Genomic DNA, 18,040 nt, shown 5'->3' with positions numbered 1-18,040 from the left:
TCAAACTTAGTTGATAATAGTATATAATACTACCATGCTTTTGAGAAATTGACTAGAAACCGCCATTAAGTTTGTCCTATAGTCTTTTTTTTCTTTTTCAGCCCCAAGTTTGATCAAAATCGTACTGGCATTGATAAAGTAGCCACTCTTTTCCTTGTAAATTTATTGCAAACCAATATACTCTGTATCAATATCATACTGAAGTGAGTTAAAATAAAGGGCAATTGAATTTTCAACTATGTACACAGGGAACTGTCATGGAGTGCATAACATCACATTCCTCACATAAGGAAACATACTACCTTCTATAACAGAAGCGTCTAGCTTCTATTTTTCCGACTTGTTTTTTTTTGGCTTCAAAAGTTTTCCAATTAATTCTGGAATCGCTTCCAGAGGTTATTGAACAGATTCTTTAAGATATTCCTTCTCCAATGATTGATTATCCAAGATATTCCTTCTCCGATAACTTTACGAGTTTACTGGGAGGAATAAATATATTAATTTCTATATATATAGTTAAAAAAGCCTACGGACCCTCTTCCCGCCCAACCGGACCGAGGGGCGACCCACCTAAGGATTGACTGAAGGCAACATCCAAAGGCTCGCATCACAGCGATAATGCGATTTAACGCAAAGTGTGCGCGACCATGCGAAAATATATTCCTACATCCCGATTGCCGCAAACACTTCAGCCAATGACGCAGTGGTTCTACACTACAGAAACATGGTTCTTGAATCGAAGACAGTGCGGATCATGACTGAAACCCACTAGGTCAGATTGTTACCGGGTGGGACTCTTCGGACTATAGCATAGATTGCAAGGATAACCGCTTTTTGCATCTCCATGTATAGTCCAGCCCTAAGATCGAGCGTTTTCAGCGCTTTATGTAAGTCCTGCGGGACTAATCCCGTCGCTGAAATTACTACTGGGACTACTTCCATCTTTTGTAGTTTCCAAGTCTGCCTCATATCGTCTGCCAAGGGGCCGTAGTTCCGGATTTTTTCGTGCTATTTTTCAACAGTGTTCCGGTCCGACGGTACGGCTACATCGATTATAAAGCACGCTCGTTCTTCCTTCAGAAGCAGAACCAGATCGGGTCTGTTATGATTAACACTGTGGTCGATGGCAATAGTGTGATCCCACAGTAGTTTGCCTGACAAACAACAAATCTTTTATATGACCTCCGTGAATGGGTTTCTCTTTCCACATGTCGATCTTCTGTTGGACTGAAGTAACATTCGACATGGGATCCCATTCTCTGCTTCTCAAGTTCAAAGGAGATAATTTATTATCTGCCATGACGGTAGCCTGGTGTATTTGGCTAGAGGATTGTTTCTCAAAGAAAAATTCTAGAAGAGAATGCACTTGATTGTAGTGCAACGTTTTTAAATTAAGTACCCCCCTTCCTCCCTGATGACGTGGGATAGTGATCCTCAATTTTTCGGCAGCTCTATTGTGCGCGTTGTTATTTGCGAGAACTACCCTTACCCGTCTATTGACAGATTCTAAATCAGTATTACTCCACTGTATCACACCGAAAGTGTATAGAAGGACGGAAATGGCGAAGGTGTTGATTGCCATGATTTTATATTTCCCGTACAGCTTAGTTTTAAGGGCAAGATCCAGACGCCGTTCAAATTCAACCAGCAACTTAGATTTGATTATTGCCACAGCAGGTGTTGTTGCTTGCAATGTGCCGAGGTATTTGTAGACGTCGTCTGAATCCATACCCTCAATTCGGATGTGATTTTGGCTGTATCCTTCGTTGTCGGTGTGTTTTCCCCGAACAATTGTTTTTATGCGACATTTTTCCAAACCCAGCTGCATGCCGATATCCCTACTGAACTGGATGGTGATATCCAGCAAGAAGCGAAGTTGGTTCTCGTCTTTGGCATACAATTTGATGTCGTCAATGTACATCAAATGACTTAATGTACATTTCGACAATATGCCATGCTTGACTTCTAACCTATATTTGCTTTCATGCAAAAGATGGGATAGCGGATTCAAAGCCAAACAAAACCACAGTGGGCTTAGAGAGTCGCCTTTGAAAATGCCACGCCTGATTGGTATCTCTCCTGATGTTTGTGAGAATACCGATAGCTTCGTGCTCCAATTCTTTATTACTGTTCTCAGAAGAAGAACGACATTCGGGCTGATTTTATACAAGCGTAACACTTGTAGTAACCACGAATGTGATATGGAGTAAAAGGCTGATTTATAATCGATGTAGGCTGTCGAGATACTTCGTTTCTGATGGACAACCTGCTTTACAGCGACCATATCGATTATAAGCTGTTCTTTGCAGCCTCGGGAGTCTTTTGCGCATCTTTTTGCTCCTCAGCTATCAATTTATGAACATCAAGATGTTTTGAGATCACACTGCACAGAACTGAAGTGAAGACCTTGTAGATGGTAGGAAGACAAGTAATTGGTCGACATTTTGAAGGGCAAGAGGCACCCTGTTCCTTGGGGATGAGGAAAGTTATCCCCTTGGTGAAAAATGGTGGAACTAAATCAGGATCGGCAATCATCTGATTAAATTGATTTGCCAATATCCTGTGAGTGCTCTTGAATCGCTTCAGTCAGAGGTTGTGAATCTTGTCAACTCCTGGCGCTTTCAATTTCCTGCCTTGTCATGTATTTCGGCGAGGGCCTCGCATGAACGCATAAGGTGTGGGAGCCACGCTGCTTCTAAATTGCAACGGCTGGATTCGCTACAAACACTTCTCCAGAAGTTTTCTGCCTGATCCAGATCGAGGTTACTTTCCCTATTTGAGTTGGTGAGATTTTTGTAGAATCCGCGTTGGTTTTGGAAGAACAAGGTGTTGTCTGTCCTTCGCTGAAAGCTTTCTTGATACCTACGGATGCGATTGGAGCATACCGCAAGTTTATGTCCCACCACCTAGAGGTTTTCTTCGATTGGCATATCATTGGACAGATGGTAGTTTCCAATGATGTTCGCAACTCATCTGTGCACTTTTGGTGATGGATTTCCAAGGAGTGCTTGCGTGACATGACCAATCTCCTTTCTCAACTTTTCGACTCTTTTGTTGAGTCAAAACACCCAGTACAGTAAAATCCTTCTGCGCATACCTCTGTTATTCGCTCTAAGATGTTGATTATGGAGACGAATAACGGCGGCAGCTGCAACGTAGATCAGGCTGTGAACCTCTGTAGCAGTAATCTCGCTAGCCAAACGATCAGCCAAAATTCTGTCAACGGCAGCAATGATGTTAGTAATTGCCGAAGTAAACTTCAGTTTTGGGATCGTTCGACTAGCGTCTGGGAGAATCTTAGCATACTCTGTGAATGCGACCTGGAATGCGGTCAAAGCCTCATTATAAATTGGATCGACATCCCCAGTCACTAAGCTTCTCCTGATTACTGGGTTCATGGAGTGCCTTATAAGTGGAGTATTCGTGTTACTCGTTTGTTCAGTCCCTGTACCCTGATGAATTCCGCCCCAAATCCGTGACACGGTAATAGACGCGGACGATAAATTCGTTAAGTTGGTTCGTTCAAACCATACGACGCCTAGGTCTTCCGTCCCTGGCCCCTGGCCCTGCCAAAACATCCAAGGGCGAAGAATCGCTCTGGTGTTGTTGAACGACCCTTAACCGTCTTGGGTACTGTCTTCGTGTCCCTGGGGCCTCATCAAAAAAATTTGAAATATTTTCCCCAATTTTGTTGCCACGAGTATTGGGGAGGCAGTTAACCCTGCAACAGAGCCCCAATGTTGCAATATCCCATGGTTACCTGCAAAGGTAGGGAAGGTATTTGGAGCGGAGCCGCTGAAATACAGTGTAACGTCACTGCAATTTATCCGATAGACGCGTCGATCCCTTCACCCCGGATTACGGATTTGTTAAGGAGATTTATTCCCCCTGAACGGGAAGGATCGGTAAGGGAGGACGAACACAAAGGGAACCGTTCTGCTTGTCCGCGGCTACTTATTTACAAGATTAACTTACGATATTCGTAGCTGACCCGGTGGGTCATGTCGTTATCCCCAACCCATGACACGCGCCTGGTCATATGCAGCTCTGCGTTTGCAACTCAGGTGAGGATAAACCTGGTACGCCAGGTATATATCTCGATATTAGGGTTGGACTATCAATGGCGGTTATCCTTGCAATCTGTGCTATAGTCCGAAGAGTCCTGTCCGGTAACAATCTGACCTAGTGGGTTTCAGTCTTGATCCGCACTGTCTTCGATTCAAGATCCATGTCTCTGTAGTGTAGAGCCACCGCGTCATTGCTTGAACTGTTTGCGACAATCGAGATGTAGCAATGCATTTTCGCATGGTCGCATACACTTTGCGTTAAAGCGCATCATCGCTGTGATGCGGACCTTTGGATGTTGCCTTCAGTCCATCCTTAGGTTGGTCGCCCTTCGGTCCGGTTGGGTGGGCAGAGGGCCCGTGGGCTTTTTTAACTCTATACATAAACATTGAGTTTTAGATCTGATACTCAGATAGCGGACAAAATGAAACGGAATGTAGCCTGTAATGGGACGTTCAATATAAGGTAATTTTACGTTATTTCCTCATGACATGAATAAATGCTTATTATATGAACAAATTATGGACCAAGCTTCTTAAACAAATATGTTAATATTTTGGCAGTAAATAACAGATCAGGTGTTCATTTATTATTATCTTTAAGCGATGTGCCTGGTACACTCTGTACATATTGTTCATTTTGAAATTCTATCTGTTGCCAAGTATACATTTATGGTGGGTAGCTTAAGGGGGGAAACCACATTAAGGGGGTCATCCCGTGTGAAGGCCGTTTTTTTTTCCTTTTTTTGAAAAATTATTTTGAAGGACTGGATAAAGATAGAAACATGATTTTTTCACCATATGTTTATTTATATCTCTAGTATATGTGATAAATTTTTCGGCTTGATACTGTAGCTAGTTTTTGGAATACGTGTCAATTTATGTACCCATCTCCAAAAAAAGGTGTTTTTCTGCTGCCACGCTGGAGGGCGCTGTGTTCATCTGGGGAAAAAAAACTAAACGGCATTTTAATGTGGACAATATTCCACGGTCCGCAAACTAGGATAATTAGAAAATATTAAAAGGTAAATTTTTGGTGGGCTTTTAAAGTTGATTTTTTGAATTTTGGTGTTTTTTTACGGCTTTTTTTATGAATAAAAAAAAAACTACCCGTCCGATCGCAATTATCCTAGTTTGCGGACCGTAGAAATATGTATTGAAGAAGTCGTGAAAATTTCAAAGAATTTGGTTGGATAGATTTTGAGCTATGGTGGCAGCCGATTTTCAAGATGCAGTTTCGAGAAAAACGCATTTGAAAATTTAAATGTGATTATCAACAGTAAAATTTTAACTCACTATTAATCTGCTATACCTGGTCCATAGAGAGCACCCTCCGTTTCTTCAAAAAAGTCTTATAAGGCCGATTGTTGCTCTCTGATTTCAATTCTGGCTCTTTTAGCGAGGTCAGTCGATCGTCGTTCGGACCGCCTAATTCGCGCTTCATTACAGCGGTCGACAAAAACCTGACATATGTGTCCAACTTGATATCCCATTGTCACTAGGATTTTGAGAATGCCATTGAATCCTTCATTAAAAATAATTACAGCCAGAAAAGTTGCCATATCTACGACCTTGGCCTCAGAATGAAGGTGTTTAGGAGCGAAAGTCCAGATTAATGCATTTAACGACTCATTGTTATTCTGGGTCTCTGCTCCTCAACAGCTGTTCAACAGATCATCTCGTGACAAATCTTCGTAGATTGATTTGATGACTGTTTGAACTTCTTCAGTCAAAGGTGCCTTATCCAGTTCTCCTTTAGCTTCCGCTTTGCTTCATTTGCACCAACTGTCCTCACTTGCTGGACAATTTTGATGCTAAGGATTTTCATCTGTAGAACATTTATGAAAGAAAGTGCCCCAATTTCTTCCTTTATTCCTTCTATCGAATTTGCGTGTCAACGAATAGCTAGCCCAAAAAATGTAGTGAGGTCGTTAATAACCTTATCAGTAAGTTTTCCAGCCCCTTTTCCACCAATGCCTTTGTGATTCTTCTTTGCATTTCTAAGCCGCGCTCCCATTCTCTTCTCGACGTGTCCTACGCATTCTTTTTAAATACTACTACGTATATTTTATTATTTGCAGAAATTTGCAGAATTACCGGAGAAAACTCCAGCAAAATCCAATATACAATATACAAAACTTTGGAATTGGAATTGGAACATCCATGTTCATACTTGCTAAAAGTTTCTTTGCTGATGTTGATGCGAAGTCCTTTTTCTTCTCTGATAAGTGTTGATTCCTATGAAATACTCGTTTTTTAGTGCGAGCATGACGTTGAACGTTAAAGCGATCTCCCTTCGTATGATCCATTTAAAAAAATCACTGAACACACAAACAGCACAATACTTACAACAAAATATAACTCAGTATAGCTTAAAAGCTTTTCGGTGCTCAGTCTAGACTGGATTATCCTTTTTATTCCAAACAGCAAATAAGTTTAGACAATTGATTGGTTTTCCATCTTTTTATATTTATACCTGTGTTCGAATTTATAAGGCTCAGGTTAAAGACTAACAGGTAAAAAAAGATTCGATGCTCTTTCTCATCGAGTGCTCTAGCCGCGGCTGCAAACTCCTTACCTTTTTAACACTGTAATTTCTGAAGGACTCGGAATATCGGAAAATCCCTTTGCCCACATATTCTCCACTCTATATAGATACAATTCATGCAAAAAAAAAAAAATCGATTTCTCCAACCCGACACACGGGATGACCCCCTTAAGAGATTTTCAAAATCTATTTTTTTTGGATAGATCGTGTTCCTTTAGATTCTATGAATGTAGAACCGAGCGATTATCGTGTACAGACTCTGTTTCGAGCGTCCAGGAGGTAGTCACTTTATATACTTATGTAAATTTGTAACGCAATATATAGCTTTAAGCACTCCCCCCGGGGTTCTATGCGAAAGGGGAGGTGGCAATTTCTTTTTAAAGAATATGGCCATACGCGTTATCAAATAAACGAGCTGAATTAGTACTTTTTGAAAATGATCTTATTGCTGATCAAAACATATGCTCCAAAAATGAATGTTTCTCATTCCATCCAAAATTCTTAAAAAATTCACAGAGTGGACCTACACAAAATGTAAGCCTAAAAATACATGCAATTTCGGTATCTGCTTAAATAAAGTTAATGCTTGCATATATGTAACTACATTTTACAAAGTTACTTGAAAACCCTCCTTATATATGATTACTGTAGATTATTGTATTTGCACACAATTTTGCTGTAATTTAGCTGATAATATGTCGCATTATACTGACAGGTTTCAAAATTATAGTAAATCAAATTAGTTCTTCCATGAGACAATACTCAATTACCAATTGGGGACACAGATACTAGAACCCTACACCACAAATCATTCCAATACATTACCAATCACTGAAAGGAATTTGATATCTGGGAATTAGCTTGGTTTGTCTTGGTCAGTAATTTTTGGAGATTGTAGTATTTTAATAGAAGCCGCATGAGGTTTTTATTTTAATTTTTTGTTTTGCTTTTACTCAACTGTATGAATTCATCATAAGAAAACACATAGTACCTTCAAGTTTTATATGAATTCTACTACTATTAGCAAAGTTATAGCGTCAAATTTGTTTTCCTCGTGATCAATTCTACTGAATTCTAAAACATCAGAAAATATCAGAACCACATAGCCAATAATCTGAAATACACTATACCTATCCGTATATAAGATGAAATTGTTCCCGTTTCCTGTAAAATATTGGAGAATTACTAATTACTAGCTAACCCTGTTTCTGAACCGGACGAAGTTAGCCTTCGAAGAAGAAAAAGATAATTAGCAATTTTATATACACACCGACTAAGATTATCAAAGATTCAAACGATTTGACATGCTGAGGATTAGCTTTGTGAGATCACAAAGATTAAACTGGCTTCGCGAATTGTTGGTACTGAAATGGGGGCAAGGTGACAACTCAGAGATAAGAGGTGTTTGCCCTTTTGTTGCTTTTCGATTTTTTATTAACAAACAAACCAAAGTTTGAAAGGGATTCAATTATTATTAACAAAGTTAGTGAATTAATTGCAGTCCTCATATAAAGTGGGCTCTCAACGACAGCAAACATGTGGCGCAGCAGGATTCGCGGTATTCGAAATTTATTTCGAATGTTGCGAACGCGAGCGGTTAGATGACGCCACCGGCGCTCTCCATACATTTTAGAACTCGCCACAGGTGTGGAGGGCACACGGTCAAAAAGTGCTGTGAGTTGGCGGCAGAGTGACGGAAGAAAAAACAATTGCCTTCTTCTGCCTCCAGCTTTTACCGCGGTCAGACGTGTGTTTTTCCTCGTTATAATAAAAGGTTGTAATATAAAATTTCTTTGAAAAGCGAGTGTATTCCAATTTGCGTTACGAGTTTTTGAAACTTACGTTTAAATTATAAAACGTATTTATAAAAGTTTGAAAAGAAGCAAGTCAAATAAACGTGAGTTATATTCTACATTTTCAGGCGTTTATTCTGTGTGATAGCTATTCAAGAGGACGATTACAGGGGCGCTTTTAGAGGCTTAGCACTTTACTCGGTTTGGTTGTATGATTGTGGACGCCTTACAGTTTCCTTTCAAAGTACAAGCAGCGTGGGAGTTTCTAGGAACATCTTGAATCGTAACTGAATCATGAGACTACAAGCATGTGAATGTCTCACTTTTACCTTTTTTACCTCTTTTATGAAATTTGGAGGTATGATTCTTCATAAAATTACCAAGAATATGAACATTGGGGGAAATATCATATTTTTAAGGGTGTCTTTTTCTGCATTATTTATAATTTTTTTTCAGCAGTTGCAACATTTTTTATTTTTATTTTTTTTAGCCACATTAAGGTTCACATTCTTAGAAGATAAGTTTATAATGTAAAATTACAAGCTTTTTGGCTTCAAATCCCTCAGTTCGAAAACTCTACTTACGACCATCAGGGGAATCACGTCGTTTAACTTTTTTGCTTTTTGGCTTGGATTTTTCAAAAAAAATCTTGAAAGTTATTCAGAATATGACTAATATAATGCCCAAATTTGATTGTATTTCAATTAAGTTTTTCCAAAAAAGTCCGAAAATTTGGGTGAAAATTGATCTTCTAATGTGGTTCCTCCCCTTAATACGCAGACAGATCTTTCAGATAACTTACCTTTATCACCTTATCAACTGTTTTTCCAAGTATGTAAATAAAAAGCTCATTTGGCAGTTGTCAGGAAGCGACCAAACCTATTTCGGCTTAATTTCAAATAGAAAAGTGCACAATCATTTCTAACCAGTTTCATCCACTTTGCAAGTCGTTCATACTTATCTTATCACATATGTGCATATGTCTACACGAGAGTAGCGTTTTGATGATAGTTACTCCGGCTCTTCACTTTGTAGTTATCAATTTTCCCCCAACGTGAATTTTGTGAATTTTGATACTTTTGGAAACACTTATTTCTTGTCGATGTAGATTCGAGGCAAAAGTCAAAACGAAACTTCCGGCATGACTTTCACGCAGATCAAAACGTCATCAATTCTTGTAGACGGAGAGTTAGATTACGTGTACGCCCAATAAATACTGAATTCTTCTTTGATAGAGAATCCAAGTTTCACTGGCTAACTTATTTGCATTCAAATATCATCACGAAGTATGTACATTTTACTGTAAACGTAAATTTTAGCCTTGAGTTTCTGGCAACACAGTGTATTTTGTTTCACTTTCGATGGCATTGCATGCGAATATTCTGTCAAATATTTACAGATTAATTTTTAAAAAGCAAATCAGCATTGTTACCTGCTGAACTGCTATGAGGGAAAGCGTAGAATCTACTGTATGGTAATGAAAAGTTTGTAGGTCAAAGTTGAAAGAGCGTACAGATCGTATTAGCATTGGGGGGAGCTTCATACGAAGTGCAAGGTCGTCTCTTCCTCCTCCTCACGTTGGCTGCATATAACCGAGACAACCACTTCGATTTTTTCCATGTGGAAGTTTAAGGAGCCCTACTAGGCGATAAAATCCATACTAGGGTTTTCATGCCCCACTTCTTAAGGGACGAGAAAAATGCGGCTCTAGCGGCCGGGTTCCTTCACAAACACTTTCGCCTTCCGGGGAAAGGTCAAATTTCTCCATTCGGGGGCGTGAATCCTTTCAATTTCGTTGGCAAGCCATTCTGTCAGTTTTCTGTTTAGCAGCAATGCTTGAGTGCCGTGGTACCCACATCAGGAATATTTCGTTCAAGTTACCAAGTTTCAATAGCACTCAATGACAACTCCACACCAACTTTGCTGTTTCGCGCTGATGATGCTATCCAACTTTCGGAACAGATTCGAATGGTGCGCCACCTCCACCATTGTGGCAAACATTCTTCTGTACCAATAGGGTGGATATGTCTCCGCCTGAAACATAATCGGATTTCCCGAGAACACACTTGCGTCCGATCTGTCTTGCAAGACTAACCCTTCGATAAAGATTATCAAGTCTGTAATCCCGAAAGTCTCGTGACAATTTATCAACTATTCTTCTCTTTTGGTGATTACGACGAAGTATGTCTATTTCAAAGACGAATATGATTAGCGACCATCAGAACCACCTGATGTTTGCCAAGGAATTTACAGATGGACGCATTGCGTTGTTAGCTGGGGGGGTAGATTTAGGATAGCTTCGAGTGCTGCGGTCGGCGTACTACCCACCGCGCGTTGTCCAACCTTTACGTGCATTCTGAAATGGAGTGGTTGGAAGTGGATCTATGTCCATTACGAAATCAATGCGCCTGTGATCCAATAGTGTGATATCGTTAGAGACTCTTCACTCTTTGACGAGAGTCGCACTGTCAGCGAATGCCACCGTGATGTCGATCACCGCTTGTCTGACCACGTTAAAGAAAGTGAGTTCATTACCCGAATTGAGAATCTGCAATTCGGTTCCGTTCGATATTCCAGTAGTCTCGATCCTCTCGCGTTGATGCTGGAACTTCCCTCGCATATATGATGGGCGTTAACTTCACATCCTACTATTATTGCCTACTGCAATTCCCATGCCTTTAACGCTGACATATTGGCTAGCTTTGATGAATGGTCCATTGGGAACTTCGTCTACACCATAAGGGAAATAAGCAGAGCATCATAGATTGTTGTCCCCAGTAGCACGTCCTGCTAATCAGCAAAAGTCTCGCCACCTTCTGGCGGCAAGGAATAATTCTTTCCTTCAAGTTGAACGCCGTGAGCAGTATATTTGGCTGATGGTGAAACACGAGCCTATATACCTCTGCCTGGGGTCCCCCCCCCCCCCCCGGGTCCTGATGGTACCCGGTGCTTCTTTATTTTTCATTGAAAGAACTTCCTCTTCAAGCTGTTTCATAGCGGAAATTGGGTCTTCGGCGGCTTCCACCATGTTGTCATCAACCGGTACGGGATGTCCACCTTCCACGACCAGGAAGGAGGCCAAGCTGATTCACGACGAAAAGCAATGCCAACCAATTCGAACACAATGTCACTTACCTTCCAACCTTCCAGAGCTCGCCTCACCTCCAGCGACAGTACCAGTGACTCCCGCCCAAGGGATATGTTGGGCATGTCTCTCCCGTAATCTGGGCACCGGAAGGTTGATCGATGCCGTGTTTAAAACCATGATTCAGGATTCGCTTTCCTCTGGAATCTGGATGAGGCATGCCCCACTCAATCGCCCTGGCATTTAAGTTGCCTTTCGTGTTCCAAACTGCCTCCTCCAAGGGATCAAAGCTTCGGCCAGTCCAGTATCTTCTCATTGGAGGTTAGACAAACGTTGAAAAACGACATCTCCTTAGCCTTTAGCAAGAACCTGCAGTCTAGTGGCGTCCAGAATTTAAAAAACAGTTCGGATTTTCCCGGTGTCAATGAGTTTTGTAGAGGTGATAGCCAATCGTGCATTGGTATTCACAGTCGATAACGTCTTTGAGTCTGTCTTTTTTATCTCAAAACTAGAAACCAGAGCTTTCTCTCTCAGTAGCCCTTTGATCTTCAGACTTAATTCAACGAGGACTCTATCACTTAATGAAAGCTACCTGCTCAGCTTCATTGATTTTCTCTAGGCTTCTTTCCGGAGCAAAAACACTGCACGAAGCTATCGTTCTCGCACCGGCAGCCACATTACCCCGCCACGATCCCTATATCCTAAACAATTACCTAGCTTTAGTCTAGTTTAGACTCAAACTAATGGTGGTTTAACTTCAATATAATTCGCAGCCTTGTGGTGTTTTTGCGATTATATAAAGAAGCGTTTTTCCAGCTGTTGTCACTTTCGGTCACGCTGCTCCCAGGGTCTCTACCCTGGATGACCTCGTTAGTCCTTTTTTGTTTTTTTCAATCCTGTATTATTTTCCGAGACATCCTTTAAACGCCAGTACATTTTGGCAGTATATTTGCGTTAATATCTGACTGATCCTAAGTGCTCACCGGTCTAAGAATTAATTCAACAACCCCGTCGTGAGCGATCTTTACCGGATCGCTCATCATACGGAGTGTGATGTTTTCGAGGTGCCCGAGTAAGTATTTCTGACCCTTACGTCCAAGGTAATAGCCTTGAGGAATCCTCTCGGTGAAAAGCAAATTGGGAGTGACCGGTACATGTCGGGACAAATTGAGTCCTCGGAACCGTCGACAGCTTTCTGTAGACGTCGATGAAAAGTTGTGAACCTAGCTCTGCCGAGGTGGTAGTTTCGATTTGTATCAACAGCCAACTCATTTGGAACCCTGGTCGGGTAGTGCGCATTAAACCAGTGTTATCAGTGTTAGACCACATTGCACCCAGCTAGTCCTTATTCGGGAAAATCCCAGAAAAAATCGCTAGTCCTGAGTAAGTGGATTCAGACATGAAATTGGTGGAAGTGCTAGAACCGAAGAAAGAAGGCTTATCATGAAATGCGCTACAGTCGTTTGACCTAGGCGGTCAGCAACGCTCCTCCAGAAGAACGTTAGCGAAGGCGTTAAAAATGGCCTGATGAAGCTGGACGGACTACTGAACCGCATCTCCTTCAACAGGCAAACGTGGACATCAGCGAAAGAGGCGAGGAAATCAGAATCTGCCGTGCTTTCCGTTGTGAACACTGTAATCGCTAAACGGATCGCTGATAACCCACTGCAAAACAAACTAGGGATAAAACGGCGAGAGGAAGATGCGCCTGAAGGAAAGTTTATCCAAATAGTTTCCAGTACACAAAAAAGGACAAAAGGACTATACTGACAAGTCGGTGGAGTCCTCGTCAAACTAGGCCCGAAGCAAAGCGGTGCAGGGACTACTGGGGGCCCCCCTTTCTGGTCTAGAGCCTATTGGCTCTCTAGAAATCGGAGATCTTGACTGCCTTACAGAAAAGGTCGAAGTGGATGAGGCAATAAAGCGTGAATGTTGTGAATGAGGTACCCAATGCCCGGATAGGTATCATTTCTGTGAATACTGGAGGCCATGCCGCAGATGCGATCAGTTGGGTCACCAAAAGAAGACCTGGATAAGTCTGGTCAAAGCGTTGCACACACTGTTCCCAATCTTTATGACGAAACTATAAAAGGCTGGGATGCGACTGGCATAATACGCATCTTACAATGTAACATACACCAGAGTGCAACCACTCATGAGTTGCTAGCGTATTTCGCTGAGGTAAAAGCTGATCACGTGCTAATTAGCGAACAATACCGGAACAGGGACCAGGTTTCATGGGATCTCGACTTATCGGGTACCGCTGCCATCTGGGTTCGAGACAGCGATCGACTTCGTGTTCTTGCCTAAGGTCAAGGGAATTGCCTTGTGTGGATTCGATGTTTAGATATAACGTTTTTTAGCATTTACCTGGCGCCGCATGAGACGTTAACGAAATTTTGGCTTGATGCTCTGGAGCGCGAATCTTCGTAGGAGTGACTTTCATGCTATGACCCTTGAATGGAGCATTCCTCACCAGGACTCCAGAGGAAAACTGATCCTGGAAATGGCGCTGCGAACTGGATCCACGCCGTTCCGACGCCCAGACTGCGAAGGAAACATCGTCGGGATCTCTGACACCGTCAGTGGACGGCTGGCGAGTCAGACTACAACACTTCTCACAAGTAATTAACAGTACATCGCATTCGAATTGGTTGACAGTTATTGCCAGCATGCTTCTCCTGTGTGTGGGACGTCGCGAGGGTGAACATCGAGAAATTCGTGTTCAAGCTTTTGGAACAGGCAGAGTCACTCTGGAGGGCGCTTCGGGGGTGGCAACGTTACAGCTGATACCATTGCAAATTCAGTGTCGAACTTGATAATGATAGTGTTTGGAGCTTCCATGCTCCGGACTGGACAGGTGAATGGCAGAAATTACCAACTTGTGGAACAACTTTTACACACCCACGAACAGGGGTGCGTCAAAAGCAGAATATAGATCAGCAAAGGGTTCACTCTGCAGTGCGAGAAATAAAATCAAGGCTCGTTGCTGGCAGAGCCTAGTTAACGAGGTAAATGAGGCCTAGTGGGGACTTAGCCATACACTTGTCACCCGGAAAATCGGGGCTCTATGGAAACCACGCATACTAAGTTCCGACCAGATAGACTGCAGACGTCCCGTACCGGTTAATGTCAACAGTGCAGAAAGCGTCAAAGACCGTCAACTTTTCAGAATAAAAGAGCTCGATAAAGCAGTTTCCACCATGAAAAACAAGAAGGCGCTAGGGTCTGATGGTATCTCGACGGAAATCTACAAAGCGATGTTTCACCAACGACCAGCCTTGGTGCTCGGCGTGTTCAATGCTTGCGTAAAATAGGGTATTTTTCCTTGTCGCTGAAGAAGGCGAAACTCGCGCTAATCAGGAAAGGAAAATGAGACCCCGAGCTGCAGTCTGCAGACCGACCGCTGCCTGACATGTTCGGGGAAGTGCTCGAAAATGTTTATCTGAAAAACCGCTCCCTGTTCTATAAAACGCCAGAGGGCTGGATTAGTATGGAGATCCCGTTGGGAGTAGCGCAGGCATCCATCCTAGAGCCGGATCTCTGGAACGCTTCCTACAACAGTCTGCTAAGACAAGACGTGTCAGAAGAGTCGCGTCTGGTCGGCTATTCAGACGACGTTGCGGCACTTGTTGCCGAATGCACTGTTGAATAGGCGCAAAGCTGATTTGGTATATTGATGCTACGAGTAAGCGGACGAACGATCGCTCATGGCTTCAACCTTGCGCTGGAAACAACCGAAGTAGTCATCTTGACCACAAAGAGAATTCCGATCCAGCGTTCCATATCAATCGCGAATTGATTATGGAAACAAAACCCAAATATTAAATACCTTACTTTAATGCTCGACTTGAAAATGAGCTCCTTCGAGCAACTTTAACAACCAGCGGATAGGGCTGCAGCTAATGGCAAATGTTGGGGGCCTTATCTCTGATGTCTTCTTATGGGAACAATACAGCTCGTTCTGCTCGAAAGTGCGCAGGTATGAGCTGATACCCTTGACAAGGAGGTGTATCTTAAGCGCTTTGCTCAAGTGCCCCAAAATCGGCTGGTATTCGCGGAAGTGACCCCGTTGCCCTTCTTCCTAAGGAACGTAACGTATCAACAGCGCAAGGGCGAAAATTTAAGAGAGGTGGTTGTCCGTGATGAACGTCGCGACACTTTTACCGAAGAGCGGCTCTCTTGGCAAAATGAGCCCAGAGGCAGATGGATTGCCCGGCTCATCGACAATTTAGACCTGTGGCTGGGCCGAACGCATGATGAGATTAATTACTTCCTTACTCGTAAGTGAAAATGAAGTTTTTCAGTCTTACGTGCACAAGATTGTGAAGGCACGATCTGCTGGTCGTGTGTTTCGCAATGGAGTGGTGGACGAAGCCAAACACACTTTTTTCTCTTGTGAAAAGTGGGATGGCGTTCGTCAGCAGCTTTATACAGACACAGGGGAGCTTTCTTGAGCATTATGCTCGGGCTCTTCTTGTTGTGAAGAAGATTGAGTTCGATCAGCAGAGAGACCGGACGGCAAGAGGTTCCCTGAACCAACAACTCCCTTTTTCCACTCCTCTTCCACTGGTAAAAGGAATTCCTTGACTTGAAGGCTCCCTAGGCCGGAAGAGCGGGGGGCGTAGCCCGAAGTAATGTGCCAAATGGTTCCAGGCTAGTTCCTCTGATGACAGGAAGGTATTTAGTTGGTTGGCCGACGGCTTTTACTCTGTCCGTAAACGCATTCACCTACAATACCCCTAAAAGGAAATTACTGACAACAATATCTGACTTCGGTGATCGAATGGAGGCTTTTTTTTTCTATCGACCTAACAACTGTTGTTCAATACATAACAGCTAGCCCATAAGATGGCTCGTATTGTTTGCAAAGTGTTGTGCTTCTAGGATAAAATCTAGTAAATTTTCAAATAATACGTTGTTATCAACTTTATTTGACAAAAAGTTTCTAAGAGGGAATCCTATCTCATCTTGTGTCTGTATTTCTTCGATATAACCAACCAACCTCAGAAGTATTCAGAAAGTATCAATTAGATGCATTCATTTGACACCCTATTCGCCTATATTGAGAAAAAATATGCGTATTGTATATACATTAGGAACATGCATTCGTGGAAGTTAATTCCGTGTCAATGAATAGAACCGCCTCGGGACAAAATCCGTGTGTCAACATATGTACAGTAAATAGATGTTAATATAAAACTTTAATATCTGTTAACTTAAATGATAAATAAATTCCTTTCCAGGTCTACATACATCCCACTTCCATTATGATCATCCAAAAGAACAACAACGACATTCCTGACTACCTCAATGAACAGTTTTTCAAAAATGTTGTAGCCAATAAAATTGGATCTAACAATTTCGAATTAACTAGTCTGAATTTCTCAATGGGAAGTAATCCCGGTGAAAATTATTTGAGCCATATTTACCGTGTGCAAGCCATTTATAGTGAAAAGGGATCAGGAAGTAAAGTAGGGAATTTCATTGTCAAAAGTGTTCCTTTGGATGGTGCAAGGGAAGAGTTCGCGGAGGAATCATACCTTATTTATGTTTATAGAAATATTCTAAACTAACAAATAGATTTCCATTGATTTACTTTTAGATTGATTTCCAAGGAAGCATGCGAGGGAGTATAGGACTTGACATTATCTACTTTTTTACTGTCAACGCAGAAATAGACGTCCTGCGCCAAGGTAGTGATCAGCTGATTGAAGACTTTTACTACCCTGCCCTTCAAGCAGCACTCGAACAAGGTTCTTATAAGAACATCTCTACAGTTCAAGATGTCAAAAATGAAGTTAAAATGAGAGCCATGTTTGGACTTTTCGGTGCAGTCTTGGTCTTACCTATAATTTCATTGAATAAGAAAGACTCAGCTGAAAATTCTGTTGAAGCAATGAGGGATGAAAATAAAGCAGAAAAGATCGCCGACATCTGTTGCTCATCAGAACGATTCCGCCAGAGAGCATAAAAATTTTACTGAAAGAATACGAAAATTATGGATTATTTAATTGATTAGATTATACGAGCGGCGAACTATACTGTACGGTTAGAAAAAAAGTTTTGGTATACACACAAATTGATAATATCTACTGTATGAAATTAATACAATTCCAATGTATATAAATATGTATAAAAGTTACACTCCCAATCAAGGACTTCAATAAACGATAACACAAAAAAAATTTGCGTTTTACTTGTTAAGTTTATTTTATTATATTATATTGATCCACCCTTGCTTACTTCAACAATTAATATTTTGAAGCGGATAATAGAGGCATGCGCAGAACGCGAGTTTCGACTTATCAAAAATGTTGAAAAGTTTAGAAGGGAAGGACTGAAGCAGAACCTTGCGGTATAATCCAATTGTATCCGCAAATTTCACCAGAGCTTCCAGCGAAAAACACCGAGACAATACCATGCTTTGTCTTCACACCATTTTCAGGGTTTTCACTTCAGTTGTTTGGGGCGAATATTAGAAAAAATCTCATCGTCATCATCATCACCTATGGCGCAACAACCGGTATCCGTCTAGGACTGCCTTAAT

General features: G+C 41.8%; 1 protein-coding gene across 4 annotated transcripts; it reads left to right on the top strand.

The window, feature by feature from the left end:
• The first annotated feature begins 8,304 nt into the window (after positions 1–8,304).
• Positions 8,305–17,657, top strand: LOC119657576. 4 transcript variants are annotated; one of them, XR_005250146.1, is made up of 3 exons: positions 8,305–8,386; positions 8,534–8,715; positions 17,074–17,657. XR_005250146.1 is itself a non-coding variant. In XM_038064541.1 (2 exons), exon 2 carries the CDS (start codon positions 17,114–17,116, stop codon positions 17,462–17,464), a length of 351 nt encoding a protein of 116 aa, XP_037920469.1. In that variant the 5' UTR covers positions 8,319–8,509; positions 17,096–17,113; the 3' UTR covers positions 17,465–17,657. The 4 variants fall into 4 exon arrangements, 2 of the variants coding, with proteins under 2 accessions (XP_037920469.1, XP_037920470.1); XR_005250145.1 differs by having other exon boundaries at positions 8,534–8,763; positions 17,096–17,657; XM_038064541.1 differs by lacking the exon at positions 8,534–8,715 and having other exon boundaries at positions 8,319–8,509; positions 17,096–17,657.
• The last annotated feature ends 383 nt before the right edge of the window (positions 17,658–18,040 follow it).

This window comes from Hermetia illucens, chromosome 5 (assembly GCF_905115235.1).
Source record: "Hermetia illucens chromosome 5, iHerIll2.2.curated.20191125, whole genome shotgun sequence".
In the NCBI taxonomy this organism is placed as follows: Eukaryota; Metazoa; Arthropoda; class Insecta; order Diptera; family Stratiomyidae; genus Hermetia; species Hermetia illucens.
Note: the sequence above shows the minus strand (reverse complement) of the source record. Positions and strands in the feature narration are given on the sequence as shown.

Excerpts from the sequence above, each read along its gene's own strand:
- LOC119657576 (XM_038064541.1), top strand. The coding sequence starts at position 17,114 with ATGCGAGGGAGTATAGGACTTGACATTATCTACTTTTTTACTGTCAAC.